This window comes from Seriola dumerili, unplaced genomic scaffold (genome assembly GCF_002260705.1).
Source record: "Seriola dumerili isolate Sdu_G_001 unplaced genomic scaffold, Sdu_1.0 BDQW01000319.1, whole genome shotgun sequence".
Classification (NCBI taxonomy): domain Eukaryota; kingdom Metazoa; phylum Chordata; class Actinopteri; order Carangiformes; family Carangidae; genus Seriola; species Seriola dumerili.
The window spans coordinates 2,137,427-2,165,218 of record NW_019174574.1 but is presented as its reverse complement, the minus strand read 5'-3'; the positions used below and the strand labels follow the sequence as shown (position 1 = coordinate 2,165,218).

At 38.6% G+C, this 27,792-nt stretch overlaps 3 protein-coding genes across 5 annotated transcripts in view; 2 read left to right on the top strand and 1 right to left on the bottom strand.

The window, feature by feature from the left end:
• Positions 1-2,465: 2,465 nt before the first annotated feature.
• On the top strand, positions 2,466-19,304 carry LOC111231783 (AP-1 complex subunit sigma-2). 3 transcript variants are annotated; one of them, XM_022759021.1, is made up of 6 exons: positions 2,466-2,537; positions 3,657-3,835; positions 6,125-6,233; positions 6,360-6,497; positions 7,733-7,763; positions 11,866-11,937. In XM_022759021.1, the coding sequence occupies exons 2-6, from the start codon at positions 3,657-3,659 to the stop codon at positions 11,916-11,918; spliced, it is 510 nt and encodes a 169-aa protein (XP_022614742.1). In that variant the 5' UTR covers positions 2,466-2,537; the 3' UTR covers positions 11,919-11,937. The 3 variants fall into 3 exon arrangements, with proteins under 3 accessions (XP_022614742.1, XP_022614743.1, XP_022614744.1); XM_022759022.1 differs by lacking the exons at positions 7,733-7,763; positions 11,866-11,937 and adding an exon at positions 16,394-19,304; XM_022759023.1 differs by lacking the exons at positions 7,733-7,763; positions 11,866-11,937 and adding an exon at positions 13,183-14,837.
• Positions 19,305-20,910: 1,606 nt separating this feature from the next.
• On the bottom strand, positions 20,911-23,288 carry syap1 (synapse associated protein 1). Its single transcript, XM_022759042.1, has 9 exons — positions 22,979-23,288; positions 22,745-22,863; positions 22,595-22,661; positions 22,353-22,426; positions 22,098-22,237; positions 21,805-21,956; positions 21,388-21,446; positions 21,122-21,266; positions 20,911-21,032 (listed from the first exon to the last, which is right to left on the bottom strand). The coding sequence occupies exons 1-9, from the start codon at positions 23,154-23,156 to the stop codon at positions 20,911-20,913; spliced, it is 1,056 nt and encodes a 351-aa protein (XP_022614763.1). The 5' UTR covers positions 23,157-23,288.
• A 415-nt stretch (positions 23,289-23,703) lies between these two features.
• shroom2 (shroom family member 2) overlaps positions 23,704-27,792 on the top strand; it is a 34,870-nt gene continuing 30,781 nt past the window's right edge. Inside the window, exons 1-2 of the mRNA XM_022759103.1 lie at positions 23,704-23,909; positions 25,503-25,713. Of these exons, the coding sequence (XP_022614824.1) occupies positions 25,507-25,713 (207 nt within the window). The 5' untranslated portion in view covers positions 23,704-23,909; positions 25,503-25,506. The remainder of the gene's footprint in view (positions 23,910-25,502; positions 25,714-27,792) is intronic.

The following is a 27,792-nucleotide window of genomic DNA, read 5'->3' as shown; positions in this document are numbered from 1 at the left end:
CTTCCTCTTCAGCTGTGCAGGAATGCAGCGTGTGTGTGATAACCACTGCTAGTGGATAGGATTACTGTAATCCACAGGCCTGTGATGGCCTCATCTAATACTCTTTATTGGCCTCAGACACCTCCTCTGCACCGCTCTAATGTACTGCACCTGCGGTGGACACATCAATTCATACATCAAGAGTGAGTGACTCAACGTCCACACTGTGGCTCTGGAGGTAGATTGGTGGTTTGATCCCCGGCTCCTCCAGTCCAAGTGTTGAAGTGTCCTTGGGCAAGATTCTGAACCCCAAATTGCCTCTGATGGCTGTTCCGTCAGTGTATGAGTGTGTGTATGTGTGTGGGTGGTAGAAGCAGAGTATGTGTAGAAAGAAAGCGCTGAATGAATGTGTGTGTGTGTGTGTGTGTGTGTGTGTGTGTGTGTGTTTGTGTGTGTGTGTGTGTGTGTGTGTGTGTGCGTGAAAATGGGTGAATATGGCTTGATAAGACCAGGAAAGTGTTATATAAGTGCATTTATTTACCTTTTAACAACAGAATCCTCACAGACTAAAGCTGAGTCACCCATGTGAGCAGCGAGTAAGTTCAAAAAACTTTATGAGAAATGAGTCACATTTGTGAAATCAGCTGTCACCTTTTTTGTGCCCAGCTAAGTGCAAGACTTGGACAGGATCTGACCCTAATTCATCAGTCGTCTCCACTGAACTCAGCCAGAGGCACAAATGTCAATGTTTTATTTACATGTGGTAATAACTTCATTAAATTAACTGTCTGTCTCTGTAAAAGTATTACACAGGAATATGAAAATTGAAAATATAAACACATAATGCCAGAAAGAGGAATTGTAGATTAAATTTTAGGTTGCAAAACCATAGCCAGATTGACAGGGGAAAAATGTTGCTGTTGGTCCACAGGAGTCCTGTTGCCCTCAAGATTACACTCATCACAGTTTCACTTTGCCCATAGACCTACAATCTAACATGGTCTCCTATGATGGAATAATTCTACCTGGCCTAGGCTTTTCTGTGTTCAAGTTAGCTTGTTTTAATTTGATTAAACAATTTTAACTGGAATATTTTGATGATGGTCTGTGATGGCCGCACCAGCAGCCACACATTGAACCAAGGCATGGTGGTAATGTTTTTCATTTGTTTAATCTACTCTACTGTAAGAGTCTCTTTCTGAGCAAAAAAAGCACATATACAAACAGATAAATAATTACTCACATGTTTTGGTTTACTATAACAGTTTTATTAGCAATATTTGACAGCATGGTTACCTATTTGGTGTGCACACATTTAGTTTAACTTTCTTTGTCAATTTTGTTAAATTAGTTAAATACATTTAAGCTGTTTGTTGTGTTACGAAATTAACTACATTTTCTTTGAGTTACCAGTTCCTGGGGGGTTGCAGCTGGAGTTGCCAGGCTGGCCATCAAAAAACGCCCCACCACCATCAAGCCTGCTTATATGGGGGCTGATTGCAAATTGGACTGCACCATGTTGCTTCAGCATCATGGGCGGGGGCAGTGTCTTTATTAGTTTGGGTTTTTGGTATTAATACTTTGACAATTCTGTTGAGTTTATTTGTTTATTATTTTTCCTCAATTAATATGGGGTAGCATTATGCTGACATGTTTTGTCATTATTGTAGTTTGCTTTAATGGTTATGTTGTGGTCTGTCCCCCATGTGTCTGAATGGCCTGATCAGCCACTATATATGTCTCCCCTATGTTTCAGTCAGGAGGTCAGTTTTGTGCTGTATAGTTTTTTTCAGTTAGTGCTTAAGTTTAATTCTGTTGTGTTGACATTTTCATGGGCCCAGAATTATAGTAAAAAAATAAATTTAAAAAATTGATATTATTTTCCCAAAGACCTGTGTCTCTGTATCTGCTCAGTCCCTGACACGGTCTTAGAACTAGATTTTTAACAAGGGCTCTGGCACAAGATGTAGTCACAGCAACATAACAATGCAGGATCTGCTTTAGTCTATATTGTACTTTAATGGTATAAATTCCTTCCTTCAAATTCGCAAGAATAGAGCTTTTAATGACAGAGCTGCAAAAATTCAGTCTGTGAGACAAACAAGAGAACTTCAAGAAAGAGAGACTAGATTCCAACCTTGAATCAGGGATCTGTATCATTCACTCTGAGGTTTTGCTGCCCCCCTGGTGGATATAATATTAGCCTATAAATTATGGCCATGTTGTTCTCTATCAACATCAACATCACACACTACAATCTGCTGAACATCTCTCCGGGTTCTTCCGCCTGGATTCAAACATTCAGCTGCTGCTTCTGTTGATGACGTTTGAATAGGCGGAACCAGTCGGCCTGTTTGAGGTTTGATTGATGTCTACAGCAGCTAATCACATCCGCGACAACGAGTTAAAGCGTCGAAAAGGCTGTGACATGTCAGCCAATGAACAACGCCATGAGCGCCTGACTGGCCAATCAGGATGCTCGATGCCTACTGGCCCTGTTTTAGGGTGCTGTTGGGTGGCTCGGGTCTTCAGAGGGAGATACAGTATTATTGTACAAGGTAAGTAGTTTTCAGTTAATATTATTTCACCGTTTACACTAAAATGTCTGTACACGTTTGGTCGCGTGTCGTGTTAAGTAAGCGTGGCGTCGGCTGAACGGGCTAATGCTAATCACTGAATAACGGTGTTAACGATACTTCCGTTGCGCTGTGTTGATTATGGTAAAGGCGAGATGATCATTTCTGTCATGTTTCTGTTTTAACGGTAGAGAATTGACTGTATAAACTACTGATTGTGTTATTTGTTTCAAATGTTTGAAGAATTTTAAACGTGCTATATGTTGTCAACTGTTCAGACAGAAATGTTAACCTGAAGTGAAATGCTGCGCTGTTTATCTTTAACACATGGCAGCAGACAACACGTAAATAGCTTAACAACTAACTATTAGGTTAGCTATTCTACTGCCATTTCCCCTTAGCTGGGAGTTTGTATGGGGCATTTAACACAGTCTAATAGAACAACCCTGCAGTGAATCCTCCTTCATTCTTGTTATAGTTTTTTTAAGAGGTGTTGGTTCAACTATATGGTTATTTTAAAGGCTGCAGTCTGTTCTGCTGTTGAATTGTATTGCCTTAAATGGACTGGTGTCTCTAATATTTTGTCCACCCCACTTATATTTATGAGAGAAGGCTAAATAACAGAAACATCTGTCTGTGTAATGCAATACAGTTTAAAAGCACCACAGACTGCAGCCTCTAAAATGATCACACAGTTGAATCAACATCACAATCACAAGTATTTGAATAAAAATTGAACATTATAACGTCATGAACGAGGGTTGTTGTTTAGCTAGATGTACCTAATAAACTGCCAACTGAGTGTATATTAAATTATTGTACGAAGGTAAAGATCCAGACTTTGACTGACCTAATCAAGTTTAATTAATCTTGGTGATGTCTCATGCACCTCTCACAGTCATTTCCTCAGTTTGTCTGAACTTGTCAGAATCAGCCTGACTCCTAATTCCTACCTCTGGCATCCATAAAAAGTGGGCGGAGGTGCTCTTTTGAATGTTTTTTTGAATCTTTCTGCAGCTGTCTTTAACCACCCACGCTTTCCCCTTGTTCCTCATTGTGTTGTGTCACAGCTCCTGTTTTTCTCTCATCTCTTCATTTCAGATGCAGTTCATGCTTCTGTTCAGTCGACAAGGCAAGCTCAGGCTTCAAAAATGGTACGTGCCTTTGTCTGATAAGGAGAAAAAGAAGATCACCAGAGAACTGGTGCAGACAGTCCTGGCTCGAAAGCCCAAAATGTGCAGCTTCCTGGAGTGGAGAGACCTCAAGATTGTATATAAGAGGTGCGTAGAAATAGGACTTGTGTATGAGCAAAATGTTGACTGGTTGAATGCTCACAGAGTTTGTCACACCTCCCAGGGCAATTGACAGCCCTATCATTCATAGACGGTCAGAGAATCAGGAGAATGTTATCAAAGAGATGAAGGCATTATGACAACATGAAAGAGCATTCATTTTACCTCATTATGTCCTGTTGCCGTGCCAACGGACAGGCAGCCAGACTGTTGGTGAACTCAAGTGACCCAACATGGCCAGACAGACACAGTGGTGGAGGTGCTGACCTGTCAGCGACTTTGCACCACAGCTCAAACAGACAGATTTTCTTAAATTTAAATAGTTTAATAAATTACTTTGCATTTTTCATAATATTTGGTTGTGTGTGTTTTTTTTATTTTTATATGTGTCTGTGTTTTTTGCCTACAACAATTAAATTGACTATTATTACATACAATTAAGGCATAAAGGTGTTATTAAATGTGATTAGGGCTGCTGCCTGTGGATCTAGTTGTACGGCAGGGGTCAGAATACATTAGTTCTGTGTAGCTCAGCTAACAGTTGAAGAGAGAGGGTCCTGTCTACTCACATGTCAGAGGAGATTTCTTGTAAACTGTCTGTGTACTGATGCAATAATTCTCTGCCAAAATTGAACAATATTTGTCCTGAAGGTGAAGCGAAAGAGGTCAGAGAGTAGTAATTGTTTTGAGAACATGATTCAGCCTCGGTTGAGACGTTATGATTTTAAGGAGACGTGAAGGGTCACAGACATTTTGAAGTCCTATTTCTTTATTTTATTTAATTTTTTCACATATTAACCAAAGTGAGAAGAAATGAAAATTATAAGTTGTCAGGTCAGATAGGTACATACATGATGTGCTCCACAGCCGGATGAGTCTCAGAACGGCCAGTGGAAATTTGTTTTGATACAGCAAAGACAATAACTGCTGCTGCTGTTTGATATTTAGGCTGTTTATGACACAGTATGAAATATAAAGTGTGAAATAGAATCTGGAAAGATGAGACTTGGAGCACACAGTTACAGCAAAGCGTAGCTACCACGGTTTCCTGTCTTCATGTTGAAAAAGAGCTCACAGCTGTAGACAGAGATTTTGATAAGGTGCAGCAACTAATGTTGCAACATACAGCCTTCATGAAAACATGCAGCATGTCTCAGGCTGCAACCAGTGACTATTTTCATTATTGATTAATCTATGTTTATTTTCTTAATTAGCTGATTAATATTTATTTTCTATGAAACATCAGAAATTGTGAAAAATGTCAGTAATAATTTCCTACAGCTCAGATTGAGATGTTTTATTCAACCTTCAGTCCAAAACACAAATATATTAAGTTATATGTTTTTCATGCTGCTCATGAAACACATAGATACTGTTTCAAGAATAAGAACCAGAGCCAACAGTACAGTGCAGCTCCAAGTAAGACTGAGCTTCCTGCCATGTGTAAAACTCACAATATAACCATATAAAAGTCATAAACAACAAATCCATGTGTAGGCTCGAACCGTGTCATCAGGCTGCCACATGCAACACACAGTAGAGAAGCATTTTATTTACTTGCTCTACATAGAGCTACATGTGTCCTGTTGCCCTGCCTGCTGGTACACTTTGGGTCAGCTACAGTAAAAGTGCTGTTTCACTTCTCTGTGACAAAGACAACTGAACATCTGAACTGTAGTCATTGTTTCCTGAGCCTGGCTGTACCATGCATTAACTTGCACAAACAGCAGACAGGGATGGCGTAGACAATGAAACAATAAATAATTCAAAAAAAGGGGAAGCTGATCAAATAACTGTAATCAATAATGCCAACAATTTCTAGTCCACTTCAGTTTGAGACCTGCTCCTTTATGCTTGTCTTCCTAAAATCTTCAGCCTGGTCCATTGTGCCCTCCTGACCTGCTGGTTGTGAGGGATCAACCGATCAGCTCCTTTATTAGCCGGTCATCACATGCTTAAAGAGTGCCTCAGGGATTATCAGGGATAAGGAACCATGGCAGAATGAGGCTTAACTGATACAGCCTTCTGCACCTGGCTTCTGGCTTTTAAATGAATACCCTGGACACAGTAAACAGCAGTCACTGATAATACGAGAATTGCTCTCTCAGCACTATTATAGTGAGCTGGGAGACGGTGTATATCACTTTTGAGAGTCAGCTCCTCTTACATTCACTTTGTCAGGTTGACGTTGCAGTTTTCACAGTAGAATACTTTTTAAAATGCTGTTATTTTTTTACTTAGTCAAGTTGAACTTGGCTGCTTGTTGTTCTGTTGCAGATATGCCAGCTTGTACTTCTGCTGTGCCATAGAGGACCAGGACAATGAGCTCATCACGCTGGAGATCATCCACAGATATGTGGAGCTACTGGATAAATACTTTGGCAGTGTGCGTTTCTGCTGTCCCCTCACTTCTGTTGATGACATTGCTAATCGTGTGTTTGCCACCTGTTAAACCGAGACTTAAAATACAATTCATTTGTAACTAGATCTGTTTTTAATTACTGATTAACAGGTTTGTGAGCTGGACATAATTTTCAACTTTGAGAAGGCCTACTTCATTCTGGATGAATTCCTGTTGGGTGGGGAGGCTCAGGAGACATCCAAAAAGAATGTGTTAAAGGCCATTGAGCAAGCGGACCTGCTGCAGGAGGTAAGGCACCAAATTACATCAAAATAAGAATTAAAATGATTTCATTTTCTCCCACTTCATCGGTCATCTGCCATCACTGACATTTCTGATTCTCCAGAGCAAAGTCAGGTGGAACTGAGGAGTGAATCAGAGTCTGAATCTTTTACCCCAGTACAGTCCTGCTTCCTCATGTGAAGTTTTTATGATCTCAGTCGTGGTTGATCTGGTGACACCTGTGCTTACTGGTGGCAACAGCACAGACAGTTTAATACTTTTCAGAGCAGTTTATCTGATGAGTCTGTTTCCACCACTGTTTGTCACATATTGTTTTTATTGAATATTATTGAATCATAAACTAAAACTTTTTTTTTGAATTTCCACCTTTTCAAAAATTGGTGGATGGACATACACTCACTGTGGCTGCTGCGTGTTGTTCCATTCCTCCCTGCAACATTTTAAACTGACCCACTGTCCAAAAGATGTAGAAAATGACCACTGTTAATGATATGTGACGATACGATAGTATATTGTATTCCTAGTGACTCTTTCACAATAAAACACACCAGACAACTTTTAGTATGAAGCAGCAACAGTAGAAAATGTTTAGCAGTAACTTAATCCAGCTCTGATTGGTTGAGGAGAATGAACAGTAAACAGTGAGGCTGTTATCCATGAAGTAAAATTACAAACGGTAACACAGGATTACACGCTGAATCATTTGTGTAAAGGTTATTTGAATCCAGGGCAGGAATGTCAGATTAACAATGAAGCTGCTGTACAGAGAAGTAGCTTCTTAATGCTAATACACTGCGTTGGTGAAAAATGCCTACAATAAATTGTATAAAAATGCAATTTGATGACATGAAATTTTAAAGGTTTATAAATTTAAGTTTTATTATTATTCATTAGTCAGAGTAGGAGTGGTTGTATCTCGCAGTAAAAGCAGAGTAGTTAAAATATTGAAGTAATTAAATCACTAAGCTTTTGTGAAAGATGAGCGCTAACTTCATTATAATATTAAGTGTAAGAGGTCACTGAGCTGCTCGTGCTTCACAGTGTTTCTTTCATTCAGTGTTAACTTCATCTTTAATTTCATCTTCTGAGCTATATGAGTGTGGTTTTTCACAAATGTTTTACATTTTATTTTCTTGTGATTTTCATTTCTTTGACTTCACAGTGCTGTATTGTCTTTCCATTTTGTTTGATTTTGCTCTTGATTTCAGCTCATATTTCTCTCCTGCTATTGTGATTTGCAGAATATAGATTTTCAGATGCGCCTGTTTGCAGGTACTGTTTGTTAAAACCCAAATAACCCCCGCTGTAGTGTTAGATCAGTAGCTTTAGACATACTGTAGATTCACCATCACAACACTAAAGCCACAGGAAACAACCAGCAACACCAACATTTCAAGTGTCAGGAGCACACTGTAGATATTGCAGTTGCTGGTGTGTTTTTCTGCTCTGTAATGACTCCATCCCTGATATCTCAGTGTCACTGTATCCTAGGCACTAACCCATAACTTCTGCTGCAGCATATCTAAATGACCTCGCAGGTATATAGTTTTTCACCCTGAGGGACTTTTCACAAGGAGCTTAAATTTGTTACAGCGACATTAATGACTGTGAAAAGTAATGCTTTGCTCAGGAGAGAAAAAGTGTCCTGATGACTGAAGGGAATATAATAGGACTCTAAAATCTATTACTACTTATTTAGAAATATACATTAATCACTTTAATTATTTTCTTATTTATATTCCTTCAAATATGCATGTCCAAAATATGGAAGATAGTGGATAGTGGTTGATAGCACAATTAAAACATTAACATTCAGTAACAATAAATATCTAAAAGGAAAGTGATTCTCCAGTTTGATATTTCACACAATCTTCACAGTGTTTTCGGTCTTGTTTAAAAGCAGTGAAGTGAGGGGAGCATCATGGTGCAGCCCAGAAACAAATCCTCATTGTCTGCACTGCTGAGGCCACACAAACACTCCTGGCCCACATTAGCATTTCATGTAGAAGGAGAATAATTACAGTAGCAGAACCACAGTGTCACTGCAATTATGATCCTGACTGTAGGCATATTCAGCAGCACAACTGTGTCTCAGTGTAAGTACAAAGGAGGCTCTGCTTCACTTCAGTCTGTTAATGTCATTATCTAAACCAGAAGTTTAAAGCTCCATATTTCCTCTTCTTCTGTGTTTTATTTGAAGTGTTGATACATAAGAAGATATATTTGTGATTTTAAGAAGCAAACACCATCTCAGTGTAGTTTTACATCTCCTCTCTCAGGCTTCTCTCTGGAGCTCTAGTAACAACAGGTCGGTGAGCCAATCAGAAGAGTGGAGGCTTTAAGCCTCTCTTCTGATTAGCTGACTGTTTTCTGAGTAATCAGATAAGAATATAGCAGATTTCAGGTAAACACTCAGAGAAACCAAATCCTGCAACGTTGGATGGTGGGTCCAGGTGGGCGGGGCTTGGTTGTGACATCACAAAGTTCCAGAAGTCCTGACGGCTGGTTAATAGAATACATTTTTTATAAATATTTCTATAGAGAATGCAAAATTGTCAAAATATATCAATGATTTCAGAGGATTAGCCAGTGAATGCAGCTTTTAATGTTGAACACATACAAATGGGGCAAAAACACATATTGTATTTTAGATTACACATTAGTGTAGCATTGACCTAATCATTGTCAGCAGACTGATGGGTTCTGCTGGATTTGTTTGATCAACATTTAGTCAGTTAGTGAGCCAAAAAGGCCACCGCTAATGAGTTCTGGGAAGCAAAATCAGGTCACTGCTGACACCCCATTAACACCGGGTGGAGAAAAGTGATGTGAACTGTAGAGAGCGACCTACACTGCATTTCTGGGGGGATGATATTTACATACAGCATCAAACAATTCTGGCAAAGATCCCACATATTTTGCTACGAGTGACAAAAATATCTGTGGAAGGATATTCTGAAGTTTAAAAATAAGTGTATAATAAAATATGTTAAATTTAGAATAAGAATAATAAAGATTACTGATACAGATGTCCTGGAAAAGCTCAGTAACTCAGAAATATTAGCCTGACAATATTTAGTCAGGTTTAGTTGAGACATGATGTTATGATGTTATGAATATTTTTATGCCAAAGCATAAAAAAATATTCTGTTCCCCTGTAATTGATATTTGATTTTCGTCATGGTTTTGGCTTAAGTCATTCACCATATTTGTGATATTGCTACATAAAGCTATGAATAAGACAAAATTCAGACAAAACAGAGAGTTTACTCATGTTAGCAATCTGAGAAAGAGAAGTAGCCTGAAGAAATGAAGTGAGCAGTAAAGTTGAGACGCATTAGAAAAGCTGATTGTGGCCCACAACCATTTGCTGTGAGGAAGTTGCTGCTTAGCCAAGTCCATAATCCCCAAGGACAAACTGTGAGGCTGTTCATTGATTTACAGTCAGCAGTACCATCAGGGAGCCGTACTGTAGGGAACATACTGTACTGTGATCCTAAAAGGCTTATGGTAAGTTCCTCAGGTAGCCTTTTTCCTTTAAAGTGTATGAGTTGAGGAGCTTTTTAAAATCATTTAATTGATATTCTTGCTTGGGAATAAGTGGGGTCAGAACCTCAAGAGTGCCAATTCAGGTTTACCCTGAGAGGGAGAGAGAAACCCGTCTCTGATTGGCTCAATTCTGTATTTATAGAGCCAGAGTGAAGACTGGGGAAGTTTGCCTAATGAGGAGCTCTTGTAATGGGCCTAGGGTCTGTCCGTGCCTCCGTCCAGGCAATTGGTAACTACAAGACTGGTGCAGTCAGTCGGTCAGCATGGGTTTCCAGTTCTGCGTGCCGTGAACTTTGACCTGCATGTACTTCTGAGTGAAAAATACATGACACAATGTGAATAACAGGCATGAACTCAAACATGTCTGAATACACTCAGTTTCACTAACAGGCGGCATAATCCAGGATTTTGTGTTACATCGTAAATTTGAATAATCTTTTACGTAATTGTAACACATAACAATTTGTAAGATGTAATTTGTATTTTTTACAGTTTACTCTAAATTGTAACTTGTAACATGAAAGTGATAGAGCTATGCTGCCTGTGTGAAGACTAGCCTGTTTTACTAACAGCACTGAATGAAATTGCTCAGATTAATGATACATGTTGTTTTCTGATATATCACTACAGTATTTTACATTTACTTGTTTTAATATTGATTCTGCAGGTTTTTGTATGAGGTGTCATTTGACCCGAAATGACCATCGTCTACGAGGTGTGGCCCTTCGTAGTCGTTATAGACTGCGAAGTCAAACTGAAATGAGACATTCTGGTCTTGTACGTCACCAGCTGTTTCCGTCCTTACTGTTGCGTCACAAAGCACAGCTCCTGTCGCCTAGCAACTTTGACAACACATAACTTCTTTGTACAGAAACTTGAGGTTTTAAGGTCCTTGGTTTTAACAGTTACCATTAGCTGTTGAACTTAGCTGAAACCCAACACTTACATTTAACAGCGTAATCCTCAGGCTCTCTGTCGGTGTTGATTGCTGCCATATTATTTTCATTACTGGTGCGCAATGAATCTTGGGATACGTTGTGTCATGAAGGATCCACTTGTTGGATCCTTCGTTGTCCAGGAAAAGAAGGACCCATTTGAAGGAGCCTTTGAAAGGGGACAGCCGTGTCGCCTCTGAAGGATGCGACCCCTAAGTTAGGACACAGTCCTTGTCAGTGTATTTTAGTGATCAGACTAATCAAATGAACTTTTAAAACAGTGCAGTGGTGAAATGCAGATTTTGTGTGTGTTGTCAACTTTCCAACAAATGGTTCATAAGATAATAAACAAATTCTGTTCCTTGAGGACAAAAATTATTATAATCATAAAATCTAAATATAACATACATATACTGTAAATTAGTAGATATAACAACTGCGTGGTTGAAATAATGCAAGGGTTGAGTTGGGGCACATTTGGAATTTTGGCCCTTGAGCTTTAAGGCATTAGTGAGTGCATAGTTCAGTGATTACATGGAAACATACCACAGGGGATTTTAGCTGAAGCTATTTTAATAAGCCTTTAATGAAACATTTCTCAGGAGCTGGCCGATAGTTTGGTGCCAGCAAGCAGATCTTCTTTTGGAATAGCGATGCCTCTGAAGATTTCCAGCTCTGCATGTGAGACATCAGAGGTAAATTGAACAGAGACGTCCCAGTGAAGAGGTCACTGTTATTGTGGAGGTGCACGGTTAGTCTCCTGGTCCCTGAGCACACACTGTAGATGTGTAGGCGATGTAGGCTCCTGTGAGTTTTGGACTTTACCTGAGTTGATCAGTGTTGCATCACTCTGTTTATTTTTGTCCTTATGAAAAATGTTTGCCTCACAGGTGTGATGGTCCCAAGTATGGCCTCTGAGTCCTCTGGTCTTTTCCAGAACTAGGCAGCTGAGGTGAATACTCTGTGTCTGTACCACTAGAGCCTTATAGTCAGAACTAGTCTCAGTCCTCTCACTGTGTATATCAGTCTGTGTGTAGCTTGATTCGTGCTGGTTCAGATAGTGTTCCTGGTGTCGTTCCTGGTTTCCTGTCAGTAGTAACAGTCTCTCCACGGCTCACAGCACATATTTGTATTGGAAACACAGTCTGTCTTATTCTGTTTGTCTTTGTTTTTCATGTATGTGTAACATCTCATGGACAGTGTCCGCACCACCAAATGTTTTCTATGACTCCATTTCTGCAGTCTGGAGAGGCGACACTTTAACTGTGTGGTCACAGTTACATACATTTAAAACATTGAGCGGTGCACCGTTCAAACTGTTTCTGTTTACACATCACTCAAACTGAAATGACTCTCACTAATGGGGAATCTTACTCAGGATCAAACAGATTTGTGGATGCTTTTTCCTTAATGAAATCCTGACTATGATCTTAATTAGCTCAGCTCACTGTTACTATAAAGATTAACAGACAGAAGAAAACCACTGTGAGTCTGTTGGCTTTGGGTGAGTAGGAAAAATAAAATTTCCAGTTCAAGGAATCCTTAAATGAATAGTTCAACTTTTTGAGAAATATGCTTATTCACTTTATTGACAAGAGCTACATGAGATGAACAATATAACTTTCATGTCTGTATGTTAAATTTGAAGCTGGAGTCAGGAGATTGTTAGCATAGCTTAGCATAGAGACTGGAAATAGGGGGAAACCATGAGTTAATTGCTTAAATATATTTTGGAACTATTTCTCATCCAGGTTCAGCAACCTCCTGATCTCTTACCATTCCAGGATAACTCCACATAAAAGTACAAATTGTGTTTTTTACATTTTTGTTTTTGCGCCAATTAAACAAACAAGACATAATGTGGTAAATAGTGAGCTTAGTAAAGTTTAGACAGAGCCAGGAAGTAACTGAGCTTTTTTTTTTATTTTTATAAAAACATCCTGGTTCATTCTTCATATTTAATGGACAAACATCAGAGTGCTATCTCTCTTCTGATATAACTCTCAGCAAGAAAGTGAATAAGAATATTTCCCATAATATATAAACCATGTCTTTAAAAGGCAACACAGTGATGAGAGTTTGTTCTTGATGCCTCCTGCCTGCTGCTCTGTCTCCTGCATGTCCTGTGAATGAAGTGTGTGATTGAGGTGGCTGTTACAACCTAATGTTCTCGTGTTTTCTAAGTTGTGTGCATTTCTCTCCCCCAGCCCCGTCATGAGTACTTTAATGTGCCTGTGTACTGATTGGCTGCCATCGCTGCTGCTGCTGCTGCTGCTGCTGCTATCCACCCTGCATGCTGAGCTCCTCAGTGCCTGGCACCTTTCTTTCTTCCCTCTGAGCACCTGTCATTGCCATTGGTTTGGGGGCCGTCATAATATTCTCAGTCCACTGTTCTGCTGGATACATGACAGTCATGTTATAAATTTGTCCCAATAGTAAAAGTAAATTGAAATGTTTTAATAATATCTACTTAAACTAAAATTCATCAATATTTCTATCGAGTCATATTTGTTGTGGCGATATGTTCCATGCCTGTCATTGGTCCACTTACTGTTTCATTGCACCAGCAATGCAGCAAGGTTCTATCATGTGCCATCACAACCTAAGTTTGCTGTTTGACAAATTATTTTAACTTTAGACCCACTCACTGGAGTTTTTCCAGAGCTTTCAGCTGTATCTCTTGACCTTCAGTGGCTTTATTTCTGAAATGTTTCCAATGTGAAGAATGACATTTCAAGATCAACAAAAAGAAAAACAATTCCTTAGTTCAACAAACCACTTAAGGAGCTAATTTAGTCATTAGTTAAAATCAGTTTACATCAGCTGATGTTGTTCTGGTTCAAAAACATCTGTAAACTTTTGGATCGTGTTGACACATGATTGAAAACCTCAGACTAAGATTAAATAAGATGAGTCATATCCAGTATTTTGTTATGAGGGATGGTCTTGTTCATCTATTGCCACTCAAAACTTGTAGGGAAAGTCTGCCCCCTGTTGCACAGGTTGCAGTACAGGTGCATAAATATTTCTGACTGTGTTTAAGTAAATGGCGCACCTTCACAGTATTTCAATGTTAACACACTCTTTCAAAAGAAATGCTTGAATTCCAGTATGAGCATCTCAATTCTGATGTTACTTAAACACAGATTCATCATTGAAGTCATTGTTATGTGTGAGAGGTGTTGATCCCATCAGTTCTGTACTTCATATTTTTATTGCTTTCCTCATTGGTCTTTTTATGTCTGACTTCACATTACATCAGCCATATGTGGGAGGAGAATGCAGGAGAAGTCATGTTACTTTTTCATGTCTTTTTGCTCATATATTCTCAATTCAAACCACATATATGTGCATTTTAGTTTTGTCCTTGCTGTAATTTCTAGGATTTGTTGTTGCTATGAGTTTGAAACAAACCTTTGCTCTGACCATGGGACAGAGGGGACAGCCTTTTAATATCTGTCCAGTTATAAGCGGAGTTATTCTTGATCCTTATCTTGTAAATTATTGATAGACCCTGATTATTTCCTATTTAAATAAATGGCAAAAAGCCACTTTGAAGGTAAGTAATATTAATGGGATTAATACTAAAGAAATATTTGCACTGATTAACCAAGGGGCTCTTTTGACTTTCTACATCATAAGAAGAAATCAAACATAATTGAAATAATTAGCTTTACACTTAGATTTATCTGTCATAACTGCACACTGACTAAGCACTTAAAATGTTTTATATGATCAGTCATTGTTCATCTGTGTCCTACTAATGAAGACAGATTGCATTAATAGACTATCGTGATTAATTGAGGATATTTTATCAATGTATATAATAGATAATGAATAAATTGTTTATGATTATTTGTCACTAGAGCACACTGGTGTCTTTCTTTGATGTAACTGTTTGGTCCCTATGTTAATGGTTAAGTTGGAGCTGACATTCAGTGATGTAGTTTTTCTGCAGTTGTTATCTTGTGTGTTTGAAACCTCAGCACTGAACAGTGCTCAGCTCCATGTGTTCTTCAGATGAAGAGGGTTAGCCGACATAACAGGCGACAAGGGAAACATCATTCCAGCAGAAACTACCTGAGAGCGAAAAGTCTGTAATTGGTGAAAATGCATAGTTTATGTTTCAAAATCTGGGTTGAACATTTTGTACTGAAATTGAAATGACACCTTGAAGTTACTGTGGGGAAGTGGGTTGTTTTTCTCCTCTTACCATGAAGCCAGACTTCTGTCTCACTGCTCTGATGCAACTCCTCTCTTTACTTTGTGCTGAACCTTGTTTTAGGATGCCAAAGTAAGTGCTTCTCTTTCTTTCTGCCAAAAGCCACCTGCTCTCATCTTTTCCTGTATTACCATGTCTATGTCTTTATACACATTATTGTAGCTACTACATTGATTAAGATTGATTAGATTTAGCTTTAACTTTAATTGTGGTATCAAATCCCCAAATATGAATGTAGAATTTGGTGGGTGAACTAAACTACAGAGTGGTGGGTTCCCTACTCAAATCCACCTCTTTCACTTTACATTTATTGATCAATATAAAAAATATGAATTAATGCAGCTGTAAAGGTGCCCTGTGGAGTTTTTGACCATTAGCAGTGCTACTGGAACAGTGTTTTTATGAGTTTTGTTTGCATTGCGCACACAGACAAACGAGGTCATTCACTCTCCTGCCTTCGGTTTCGCTCTGTTGCAATGAGAAACTGTTTGTGCTGTTACCGTGAAGAGAGGTGAAGCAATGCATTCACAATGACAGGGAAGAAGAAGAATAGCTTGCAAACAATGAACATTTTAAAATACTCAACACATTTGTTGGGCTTCAAGGCTAAACAGCACATTTTGGGAAAATGAATTAAAAAAACTCAACAAGAAAACTCAGTAGGGGCCCTTTAACTTGAATAACTATTTGTACCATCAGATTCCCTGATATGAATTTAGTAATGTAGTAATGTAATGTATTAATGTAGAATTTGGGGGGGGGGGGCTGAACTACAGAGTTGTTGGTTCCTCACTGTGAGCCATGTCAATTAGTGCAACTTTAACTTCATCAATTAATCACACCCCAAACATTAGGATGAACTGAGCTGTAGAGTTACAACCGCCCACATATATTAATTTGATAAAGTATTAATTTAATCGATTAATGCAGCTTTAACTTTGAACTGTTTTAACCATTTGCATGAAGCCAACAACTGAATGGTTGCCTGTCACACCGTGCAAACATCCCCCCAGGATTGCTGCTATTGAGATATTGAGATAGTTGTAACATTAAACCAGATAAAATGTGGCGTCACAGTGTGTATGTGTCTGCACAGTTGAGTAACAGTGTTCGTGTTGAAATCTCCCATCTTCATTGTGTGACGTTTAGCTCACTCAACACTTAACTGGAGCTCTGGTTCCTCTCTCCCTCAACAGGAAGCCGAGACCCCCCGCAGCGTGCTGGAGGAAATTGGACTCACATAAACATGGTCCTCATCATCATCATCACTTGCCACACACTCCTCCATCTGCCAGCTAAACTGCTGTATGTAGCTGATTCCAACTCCAATTCACCTTTGAGCACACACAACCTCACACACACACACACACACACACACACACACACACACACGGTGCATCTGCTCCACAACTCTGCCTTTACTTTCTTTTTTTTTTTCTGAGACAAACATGTTGCACTGTTTGTGTATGTCCTACTGAGTTATTTATTTGTTCAGTGTGATGACGTTAACTGTTACCAAGGAAAAATTCTGCATAATTAAGCTTTTTGCTGCTCTCCAGTTCACAACCAAGGTACTGTACTGAGTGAACTGCTCAATCTCAATTTGACCAAAGCCGATGGGATCACATTATCCTGTGAAGTAGATTCATGATTGCAGAAAAAGTATAGTATATACAGTATTGCAAAGGGAAGTCAAAAGTATTACAATAACAAAACCAAAGAATTTCATTTCATCTCGACTAACAATGCATTGTGATTATCATGAACCTGACTGTAGTTTCAAGCAAAACACCTTGCACCTGGTTTTTGAACACTGTCCTTACACTGTAATGCACCACTGCAGTCTCAAGTGAAAAGACTGGTGAAAATGTTCTGTGTCATATTATAAGTATTATCTCAGTTTACAGACCGTTATCACTCTGCTGGTTTCTAATCCCACTTAATGTTGTATGCCTTAATCTCTGATGGAAAGAATCTGTTATTGTCCCATTGTTGCAATGTAGCAGGTAAATACAATGAGTTTATTTTATTTATGTGTAATGTGCAAGAACTAAATTGACTGTTCTTCTTCTTCTTCGTGTTTACTATTGAATTTTGTTTTTTTCTAATGAAAAAACTGTTACTGTGGATTCTTAAAATATCTAATCAGTATTATAAAGGCTCAGTTTAAGGCACCAGATTATTTGATTTAAAGCTGAATTAGTCCTTTTTTGGCCACTAGGTGGCAGAAATCCAAAGAAAGATGACATTGACAGAGCCCTGAAATATTATCGCCTTTTTAAGTTGTCCAGCAGACATGGAGCAACATGATTTTACTATTTTCTGGCCACCTGCTGAAGTCCAATATTCCTTCAGCTCTGTTTTGGTTTCCACCAGCTGAGGGAAATATAGAATATTCAGGAGTCAGACATCTGACACTATGTCTACACAGTGGCTGTCGACAGAGCAGCAGATTAACAAAGCAGCAGCAGCTCCTGTGCTCCGTCTGTGTCTACACAGGATGCATTCAGGGTACAGTACTGAGTTGTAGGTCACCCACAGCTTGGCAGGGCTCACAGCCCAATACACAATCACTGTACGTATGTTTGTAAAATGCAGGAAAATATATTTGACATATAAAAATACACATTGGGTTGCGTTTACGGGCTTATAGTGCGAGTAAAATGTGAGCTGTTACATGACCTGTGTGAGCTGGACTGGTTATCTGTTCTGTCAGGCAACTGAAAAACATGGCTGAAACACTTTGTCTGTAGACATGCTGTGGCTTTCTTCACAGGCTAGTGGACTAGCTAACTGCTTTTTGGTCTTGGGCTGGTAGTTTACAGGAGGCTAAGCAGACCCTGTGTGATGTTAACAACTGCCTGATGCTGCTGAAGGTGAGGTGGCTGACAGTGGTAAGACTTACATACAATAAAGTGTGGATGTTAAACCAAAACAAAGAGCTAAAGGCTCCACATAGCTAGTTATAGGATCTCCATGGGTTTGTCAGTACAGGCCTCCCCTTTCATACTTCACATATGCATCCAATTTAAAATGGGGGCATGTACTATAAATCACTGTTTTCCCTCTTTGATAGACTGATTTCATACAGACCACGGACCAGGTGATAATTTAGAGCTCCTACACACCTTAAATCCACCCTCTCAGGTGTTTTCATTAGAGCTCCTCCCAGGTGATAAGCCTGTACAGACTGTGTTAATTGACAACTCCCTCACTCCTGTGTTAATGTGCAACCAAATTAGACCTCTGATTCTCATTAGCCCAGGGAGTTTGGTGACCTCATGTAACACTGAGCATGGCTCCACCTTACTCCAACCTGAGCAGAGGTCTAATGAGGAAGAGTAACTGAAAACAGCTGTGAGGGTCTTTTAAAGCCGTTTCACTGTTGACTCAAAATTGGTAGATTTAACATAAAAACAAAGAAACTTTGTCCATGTGTCATGTTGCACAGCATGTTAACTACCTATTTACTACTGTGACTCTGAAAAAGTGACCATGCATAAAATAGCAATAGCGTCATAAACCACAGCAGAGTATTGAGATTTTTTTTATGTACTAAAACAGTAGTTTCCAGCCACTTTGATGAGTACTCAAACACATACACACATGTGTATTAGATGCCTTGGACACAGGACTGTGCAAACATCATAAACTGGCATTCAATCTGTGTTTTATGTTCATCTTGCACAGGTATGTTCATCTTTAAGAAGCTGGTATTGGTTATTTTATTTCTGAACTCACTTTTCTTTTTTTCCATTTTGCAACTTCCTCTATATCATAGTTGATTTACGTCTCTAAATAAATAAAATCTCTATTATCTCTTTTATATACAGTAACTACAAATTAGCATTTTCATGCATAATTGACTGTGTGTGCTGTTCTGTATCTCAGATGTGTGACTGATGTATAAAGTGAAATATACAGTAGCTACAGCTCGGGTGCAGTGCAACCTGTGTTTCACATTACTGGACTTGTGTTTATTCGCTGAGGATAAATTGTGCAGTTTACTGGCACAGTGTCTGAAATGGATAAAGGAGGAAGGTTATGTTTTCCTGTCAAGTTGAGCAATAAAGAGTACTCTGGGGGCGGAAAGTCTGTTGTCACAAACAGCTTGTTTCCTTTTATTCTTCACAGGTCACTCACAGACATGAGGACAAAAAAACTGCCTGGTTTTGGTGATAAAAAGAGCAAATGTGTTTCCATGTGTTGTTACACGTTGACAAAGACATGTTTACATACACTCAACCAGCATGAGATATAAAGATATTCTTTGGTTTCATAAGCTTCGTGACAAAACATCGTATCCAAAAACAGATTATAAACGTAAACTAAATAAAACAACATGTATTAACTTAAGAAAAGCAGGAGATTTATTGAAGCTGATAAAGTTGATGGTAGAAATGTAACAAAACACTACAGTTTGTATAAGTATAAACACAAAAGACAAAGGCTTTTGGATCCATTTTCCTGAACAAATGTTGACACAAACAGGAAGAACACAGCTTGTTTGGACCTGCATTTTTCCAGAGTACATCATATCAGCATCTCCAGTATGTGAGTGTATGGAGACGAGACATTTGATCACAACAAATACATACAGTATGTTCATCCATTGTGTCATTTTGATAAAATACACATTGTCTATACAGTAATACACTATCAACAGCTTTTAAAAAGTGATATGAAAGGGGCGTCGAGTGGTGCAGTGGGTTGAGCAGGCCCCCCATATGCAGAGGCTACGGTCCTCGCTGCAGTCGGCCCCAGTTCAAATCCCGCATCAGACGGCCCTTTACTGCATGTCATTCCCCCTCTCTCTGCCTCCCCATCTCCTGTCTCTCTCTACTGTGCTATCATAAAGGCATAAAAAGCCCCAAAAAATGTACTAACAAAAAAAAAAAAAAGTAATATGAAAATAGGCTATTGTGTGTTATTAGAAACCAACACAACATAGTTTTCATTCAAAAAAAAAAAAAAAAGTGTTGGCTCAGTATTAGGATAAACTTGTTATATGGCTCACATTTATAATAATCCTCTGCAACTGAAAGAAAATATCACTCGATTTGGTTTAAGTTATTTCTGCAGCATCAGACCAAAGCACATCAAAGCCTAAGGTCTCTGATTTCATACTTCACACTGAACCTATTTATTATTTTTGTACCTGGATGTTTTAATCAGCATGAACTTGAAATCATCATAACAGCACTTGCATCTTAAATGTATCTTTAATATTAGACAAAAAACAATTTACACTGATATTGCTGAATAACAGAAGTTGATGAGTCAGGTTGCTGACTGTGTGACTCTTCTCTCCTTGTGCTACTGTTACGCTTCAGCTTAAAATTTAGTATCATCCTGTAATTGGCATTTGTGGGATCAGTGGCCACTGTTCAGCAAAATTAATTCCTGAGGCTGAGCCTGAGGAACATTTTCTATTCATTGTGGAGATGCACTTTATGAATCTGAGATGAAGGACAATATCTCCTCCTCTTTTAACTATGGGAGACAATATTGAATATTTTCTGATAGAACTTTAAACTATAAATAGCATAGTGAAATCTTAATGACATTCAGTGGTATTTCTCCATCTCTTTCAGAGGACCAATATTGAAATTAATCATCCCACTAGGAGAATAAAAACTGTCATCAGGTGCTGTTTATGACTTTAGCGGTGGTGTCCTTCAAACAGTTAAGGCTAGGAGCTTAATTGCTCTAACTACTCCTTTAGCATATCTTCAATCTCTTTGTCCCAGTTGTCATCGTGGTTCTCGTTATCAGCCAACACGTCGTACTCCTGAAGTTCCTCCTGCAGCTCTCTCTCCCAGTCCGCAGTCTCCTCTGAAAACAACAAATGTTGGGTCACTCACTGAACTCTGATAAACAACTCTACCAATCACATGAAAACACAGTTGGACAAGAAGACTTGCCCTGTTGTGTGTTTGAATGTTCCCGCTTGTCCAGAACTAGCTGTTCCATTTCTTTGCGCAAGTCGTCCTCGTTTATCTTGCATGAGTCAAAAGCATCGCTCACAAATTCCGACACATGCGGGCTGGTGGAGATCTCCTCTTCATCCTTTCATCAAGGAAACAGAGCAAAGTCTGAATGTAACTACAATGACTTTAGTCTTTTTACTACTTTATTAGGTATGCTCTTATTTTCTTGGGTGTTTTAAACTTTGAAAACAGGAGCTTACCCCACTTGACTTCGGTTTGGTACGACAGATGGCAGATGGATTTTTCCCTTTAACTACATCTGAAAAAATCATTTTGGCATTATCTCTCAAGAAGGTGATCAATAACATTAACAGTGCAGACTAATCCATAGAAATGATTCGCTACTTCTGCTTTTAACATTGCTGTTATGCAGACTGTGGCACAAACCAATGCTAAAATTCAATGTACAAAAAGTTCCTAGGGTTAGCTAACTTTTTAGTTTACCACACAATGTTTGCCCGTACCTCACCATTCTTTTTGTTTGGATTATATTTAATATTTATGGATTTTTGTGTGTGAAGCTATCATTTAAAATTTATTATTTTTATTCTTCTCACTGACTGAACATTAAGATTAAAGACAGGCCTTATAGTTTTACACTACACAGTAGATTGTACCCTTTTGATGAGGATCCTGAGGACTGCAGCCAGGTTTCTCCACATGCCTCCATTCAGCAGTCTGTTGTGCTGCTAGAGCTGTGAGCTGAGCCGACTGTTTTATCAAGGACACACGGTAGAAGTAATTCTTCCAGAACACTTCCTCTTTCACCCTAAAGAGAATGACATCAAGGAATAGACTGTCATCTCTGTGGTAGAATGAGGTATTTTTGTTTTTAATAAACCCACTCTTGTGCAGAGATGCACATGATGAAAACACAAGTTAATATGTACAGTAAGTAAGAAATTCTCACTGTTTGGGGACCAGATGGAAGCGCATCTTTCTGAGTAGCTCATCTTCCTCCAGCATCACCATGGCAACTGGATACATTTGCTCAAAGTCAAAGTGAAAATGCATCCCGGCAGGAGGGTCTCGCAAAAAATTTCTTTTGTCCTGTCAAAACATTAAGCAATATTAAGCAATACGCTTAATATTATATAGATGCACAATTCAACTACTTTTTTTGTTTTGATATCAAAATAAATGTCTTGTAAGGATTAATACTAACAGCTGAGAGAGCTAAAATCTGTTGCTGTATGGTGTCCTCTTCATTATAACCGACCCATGGTGGCACAGCAGCACCTAGTAACAATGAAAACTAGCTTGTAGTTATGGTATTGTGATGTTAATATACTTACATGTTGTGCATTTTTGGTCAGCAAGCAATTAAGTAACTGTTAAGTGACCACTTTAAGTGTAAACAGTAATAATTGAGTGAATATAGAAATAAACACAGTATTCAGTACTTACCAAACGTTTTTGCTTTTTTCTCCTGAACAAACTTTTCTTGTTCTTTCTGGAAATCACCCAAAATGGTCTGAGGGAAGAAAACATTTCATCCGGCAGGCCAAACAAAAGGATGTGAAATCATTTAATTTCTACACACCAAGGGATATTTACCTTATCAATGATTCCATTTATTTTTCCCTCCTCTACACTTTTCTTAAATGTTTGTGCCGTTTCAACCACGGACTCGGACAGTTTCTTTGAGGCACTGCTGGCGAAATTATAGATGAAACCTGCAAAAAATATGATCACCGTTACGTATGTTATGCAGATGTAGCAAAGCAACTGAACACATTCAGCAAAATCGACTGTCCATACTATTACTATACTAAACTTTATCAAACTTACCACTGAAGCCTTTAACATCTCTCTCAGCAGCACTTGTCCGCTCACTTTCAACAGCAGCCGTCGTTTTGTTTATTTCATGATTCGTGTCCTCGTTGACATCAACAATAGACTCGCCTTCTTGTTTAACTTGGCCATTTTCACCTTCTATTCCAAACCAAGCCCCCAAGTTTTTAAACATACTTTAAATATTTTGTCAAAAATCTTAATAGAAGTTCTTTAACATAACCTAATGATTAATTACTTCGTTTATGTCAGTTTTCTGGTTTGAAACTAACTACAGTGTGGTAGTTGGTGACGTTTCACCACTCACCCATTTCCGCGGATCTCCTAAGTTTGACCCTCCTGGCCACCCTTAATTTAACAGGTTGTCATGGAAATGCGTTGTACTCGAAATTACGAGTTTGTCTTAACCCAAGTTAATGGTTAGCTAAATGGCCATTTACTGCGGTTAGTTTTGCCTAACCCCAAACAGCATTGTTAAAGTTTTAACTCTGGAGTTAGAATAGGTTTATTTCTTTAAAAATAAAGTAGAGCAAAGTTTTTTCAGAGGGGAATCTTGCTTGACTTGCCAGCTAACGGTAACGCTAGAGGGCACGCTTGCGCTGTGTTTCGCTACACTTGTTATCCTTGTTGTCCATGGATGGAGCTAGGTTAGCTTAGCTAATTTAAACTCTCCTGAGTGTGTCAGTGTGTCGTTCTTGGTTTGGATCATGTAGTAGGATACGGACTGAGCTGCTGCGTTTAAAACAGTGGGAACTGTCGACTTATTTCACGAAACGTACAACTAGCCATTTGTTTAAAAAGTGATTCATTTGAAAATAGAAACTTTTACAAAAGATGAAGTATGTGTAACGTAAATCTGGGATATAGCTGCGTGCCACCCCGAGGAAGCTTTCGTGTTCACCGGTTTATCCAGAAGTTGAACTCCCAGGTAAGGTCAGCCGTCTAAACACTTGGTTTGTGATCATTTTTATAAAGCTATAGGTCTGGTGCAGTAGAGTAGTTGATATTATAATTTTGCGCCTGTTTCACACGATGATCCGGTTACCAATGTGTGAGGCAGGTCTGTGTAACTCAGCTCAGTTTGACTTATTTGTTGATACAGGCGAAGATGGTTTCCATTGTGCTGCTCGACATTGTTAGTGTGTCTCACAGATAAGAGCATTAAGTTTAAGTCAGCCTGTCTGGAGTATGACAACAGGTGTTTACCAAGCGTTACAGATTTCTTAAATTAGTGACACCGGGATGCAGTTTTATTCCCTATAAACACTAAAACAGTTCGTATGACGGGCGAATGTGCTGGATTTAACATTCACACATTCATTCGTGTCCTGAAGCGTTGTCCCTTTCAAATTAAGAGCATAAACGTACTTCCAACTGTTGAAGATAGCCGAGCCATAGTGGCCATGGAAGTCGGAAACCTATGGAAATTATGCATATTTGATAATTGCATCTTATAATTAACCAGAATTAACGCGGCCTAGACCTTTTGCAATTCATTTTAGATGCAATTAAGATTATTTTGCTTTGTGTAAGGTTTTGTTTAACTTAATGGGGCGGCAATGTTTGAATACATTTACTGTATTACTCAACATTGACAAGCTATGATTGTCTACTTGATCTACTTTTCTCTTTTCTTCTAAACATGATTATCGTTAATACAGATTAAAGCCTACAAAACGTAAAAGACAATAGGCTACGAATAATCAATTTTAGGTTCGCAGCAGCATCAACTAGCGTAGCCTACAAATCAGTGTTGGTTTGATTAAGATGCAGTTGGGCAAAAATAAAAAGTAGAGTTGATGAAATGAATATGAACAGCATTCTGTAAAATCTATTAATAATTCAGAATCTTTGTTTTCTTTATTTTGTTTGTATTTTTTAACTAAGGTGCAGCATTAATGGTTAAGATTTATTATTTAATGGCTCAAACAGATTTACAATGACCAGTTTTCTACTGCAATATTGACTTTTAATAACACAACTTGCCTAGAGCAGATATTGCATATGAACAAATACATGAAATAATAAATCCTCCAAAACAAGGTCAGCTGTAATAAATTGCAAAAAGCAGTAAGAGAGAAGCATTAAGTGGATAACAGTTTAAAATATTTCCTTTTCAACCAGTCTAAAATTAGTCTCTTAATGAGTTTTTCTCCAGACACTGGTAAAATGCTCACTTAGTTTTATTCAGTGTAGATTGTACAGTCAGTTGTATTTTCAGGGCAAGCTCAGGTTCAGGAGGGCTTAAAAGATCAGTGGTATAACATGGGGTCAGACCATGCTGAGCTGTGAAAGTGATCAATAAAATCTTGATGATTTCTGATTGACTGAAATATTGTCTTGTGCTTTAGCACCAGTTAAAATCTAGCTGAAGCTTCCAGCTTTCTCAATTATATGCGCAATAGTATTTTATGATTAGTACATTGGGCCCGAAATTGCTCTAAAGTAGCGAACGTAGTCCACATGGGACTGTACTTAACATGTGTTGAGTGGACATTGATGATCTTTATTTTCATAACAGTATCATGGATGCCGAAGGATATAGAAATGACTTACACTACACAGAAGCAGAGAGTCTTTGGCATGTGATGCAGCAATCAGGAGATCTGGATCAGAGGAGCAGAGATGGAGAGAGCTGGAAGCTGGTGGATGTATTTCTCTCAGGAGGTGCGCCATGGGGGTTTACACTCAGAGGTGGACTGGAGCATCGAGAGCCACTCCTCATAACCAAGGTGAGTAATCTAAAATACTCTTATATCAAAGATAGTTGAGAATTGAGGTGTTCAGTGCAACTCAGCAGGTTGGAGAGCTGGGCTTTAGCTGCAAAACAAAAATGCTTCTATATGGTTTTAATAGGCAAAATCCTTAAATTTTTTCCTTCCTGTAAATTGTCAGCTCCAGTCAAGTTGTCAATGTCATTAACAAGTTGCACATTTTAATACTGTAGTCAGCAAAGTATATAAAAATGACATGCAATCAAATTGTCATTGTTGCAGCATTCAACAGCATTTTTAACATTTTAAAACATGTGGGTTTACCAAGTAAATGACTAATAAAAGCAAGATCATCGGTCAGAGGTGTGTATTTACTGTATATATGTCAGTGTACAGCTGCATCAACGGCAGTTACTATCCGTGTCCCCTCAAGTGAACATCCCCAATGTCCTTTCACATTGGATCCCAAACAAGGGATCATAGGACCTTTATCATGATGGCACAGGTGAATATAGTTGGCAAAGTTAAACATTACTCTATGTGTTTGTGTTTGTACAATAACTTTTGGTAGTAGTGGCCCAGACACTAAGATTATAAACTAAGATTATAATTTTAGTAGTTGCTGTCATCTAACTAAATACAAGGTACTGACTACTCTTACACATCACTGCTTACTAGGCCTGTGCGATGAAACAGTAGTAATATGTACCAGTGATAAACACTTCATCAATAGCAAAAAGAAAATGAAAAAACCCTGAGCTTGCTCCCTCCCTGGCTCATGCCTTGATAATGGAGCCTGCTATGAGTGGCACACAAATACCCATTCGTTTAACGGATGTGTTGTTCAGTTGTCATCAACAACAAGAAGCATAAAGTGAGGCAAATGAGTCCAGCCAGTGAAGACGGTGAGGAAATTGTTAACATAAAGGGACGGGTCAGCTTGACAGTTTTTTGGTTTCTCTAAGTCTAACTCATATCAGAACACCATTGTGTGTAAACTGCAGGAAAATTGTCCCGCCCAAGAGCGGGAATACAACAAACTTATTTTATCACCTACAGCAAAACTGTATGACAAAACATCCAAACAGTACAAGGACATAACATACTACTTTCCTCCTGGTCTTTATTTAAAATAGATCATTAAAAATAATCAATAGTTATCTATATCAACTCACATGAAAATTTTTTTATCACAATATCACCCAGCCCTACTGCTTACTGTGCAAGGCAAACATTTTGCTGTCTATTGTTCTTGTGTGTAGTTTTATAGTTTTGGTTGGTTGTTCGGTCTGCTACTTTGGTCCAGACTGAAATATCCTAACATTTCCATGATTTTTTTTTTATATACATTCATGGTCCCCAGAACATGAATCCCACTAACTGTGGGGATTCCATTATGTTTCCTCTAGCGCCACCCTCAGGTTGACATTTTTGGCTTTTAGTGAAATATCTTGACATCTTTTGGATGAATCACCATTAGCTCGTTGCTGGTATTGGCACATAATTTGGTACCGACATTCATGGTTCCAAGAAGATGAATCCTAATGATCTTAGTGATCACTTGACTTTTCTCTAGTGCCACTATGAGATCAAAATTTCAATTCATCCAGCTTCATTTGCCTCAGTACTTTGTGTTCTATGCTAATAAGCAAATGTATCAGCATGATAACTTGTTAACCTACTATGATGAACATGAGACTCAAAAACAAACCCCTCTTCTCCTCCCACCCCTCCCTCTCCCTGCTCGGTTACATTCTGCCCAGCCCCTCACATGCATCCTTGTCGTTTTCACTGTCTCAGCTAATGCAGGAGCTTGCTAGCCTGTGAATAAGCGTTGTTGTGAGAGGAGTCGGCGACCAGAAGCACATTCAGCAATGAGATTCTCTGATTGGTTAGAAAAGTGAAGCTCACTCGAAAACTTTCAAAATATTTCAACCAAGAAAGTTTAGAACTGAACTAAGAACAAAAGTTACTTACTATCAGCATGTTAGCTCAAAGCACCTCAGCCTTGAAGAGCTGCTAACATCACTGTAGACTCTTATGCTTGTTTCAGAGCGGTTGCATTTGGATGTAGCTATATTATTAATGTCTCCTTTC

Bases quoted from the DNA above. Each gene is read 5' to 3' on its own strand.
- LOC111231783 (XM_022759021.1), top strand. From the start codon at position 3,657: ATGCAGTTCATGCTTCTGTTCAGTCGACAAGGCAAGCTCAGGCTTCAA. The intron at 3,836-6,124 runs GTGCGTAGAAAT...GTTCTGTTGCAG, and splicing joins CTCAAGATTGTATATAAGAG to ATATGCCAGCTTGTACTTCT. The intron at 7,764-11,865 runs GTACTGTTTGTT...TTTGCCTCACAG, and splicing joins TCAGATGCGCCTGTTTGCAG to GTGTGATGGTCCCAAGTATG.
- syap1 (XM_022759042.1), bottom strand. From the start codon at position 23,156: ATGTTTAAAAACTTGGGGGCTTGGTTTGGAATAGAAGGTGAAAATGGC. The intron at 22,427-22,594 runs GTAAGTACTGAA...CATTGTTACTAG, and splicing joins GAAAAAAGCAAAAACGTTTG to GTGCTGCTGTGCCACCATGG. The intron at 21,267-21,387 runs GTAAGCTCCTGT...CCTTGATGAAAG, and splicing joins CCAAACCGAAGTCAAGTGGG to GATGAAGAGGAGATCTCCAC.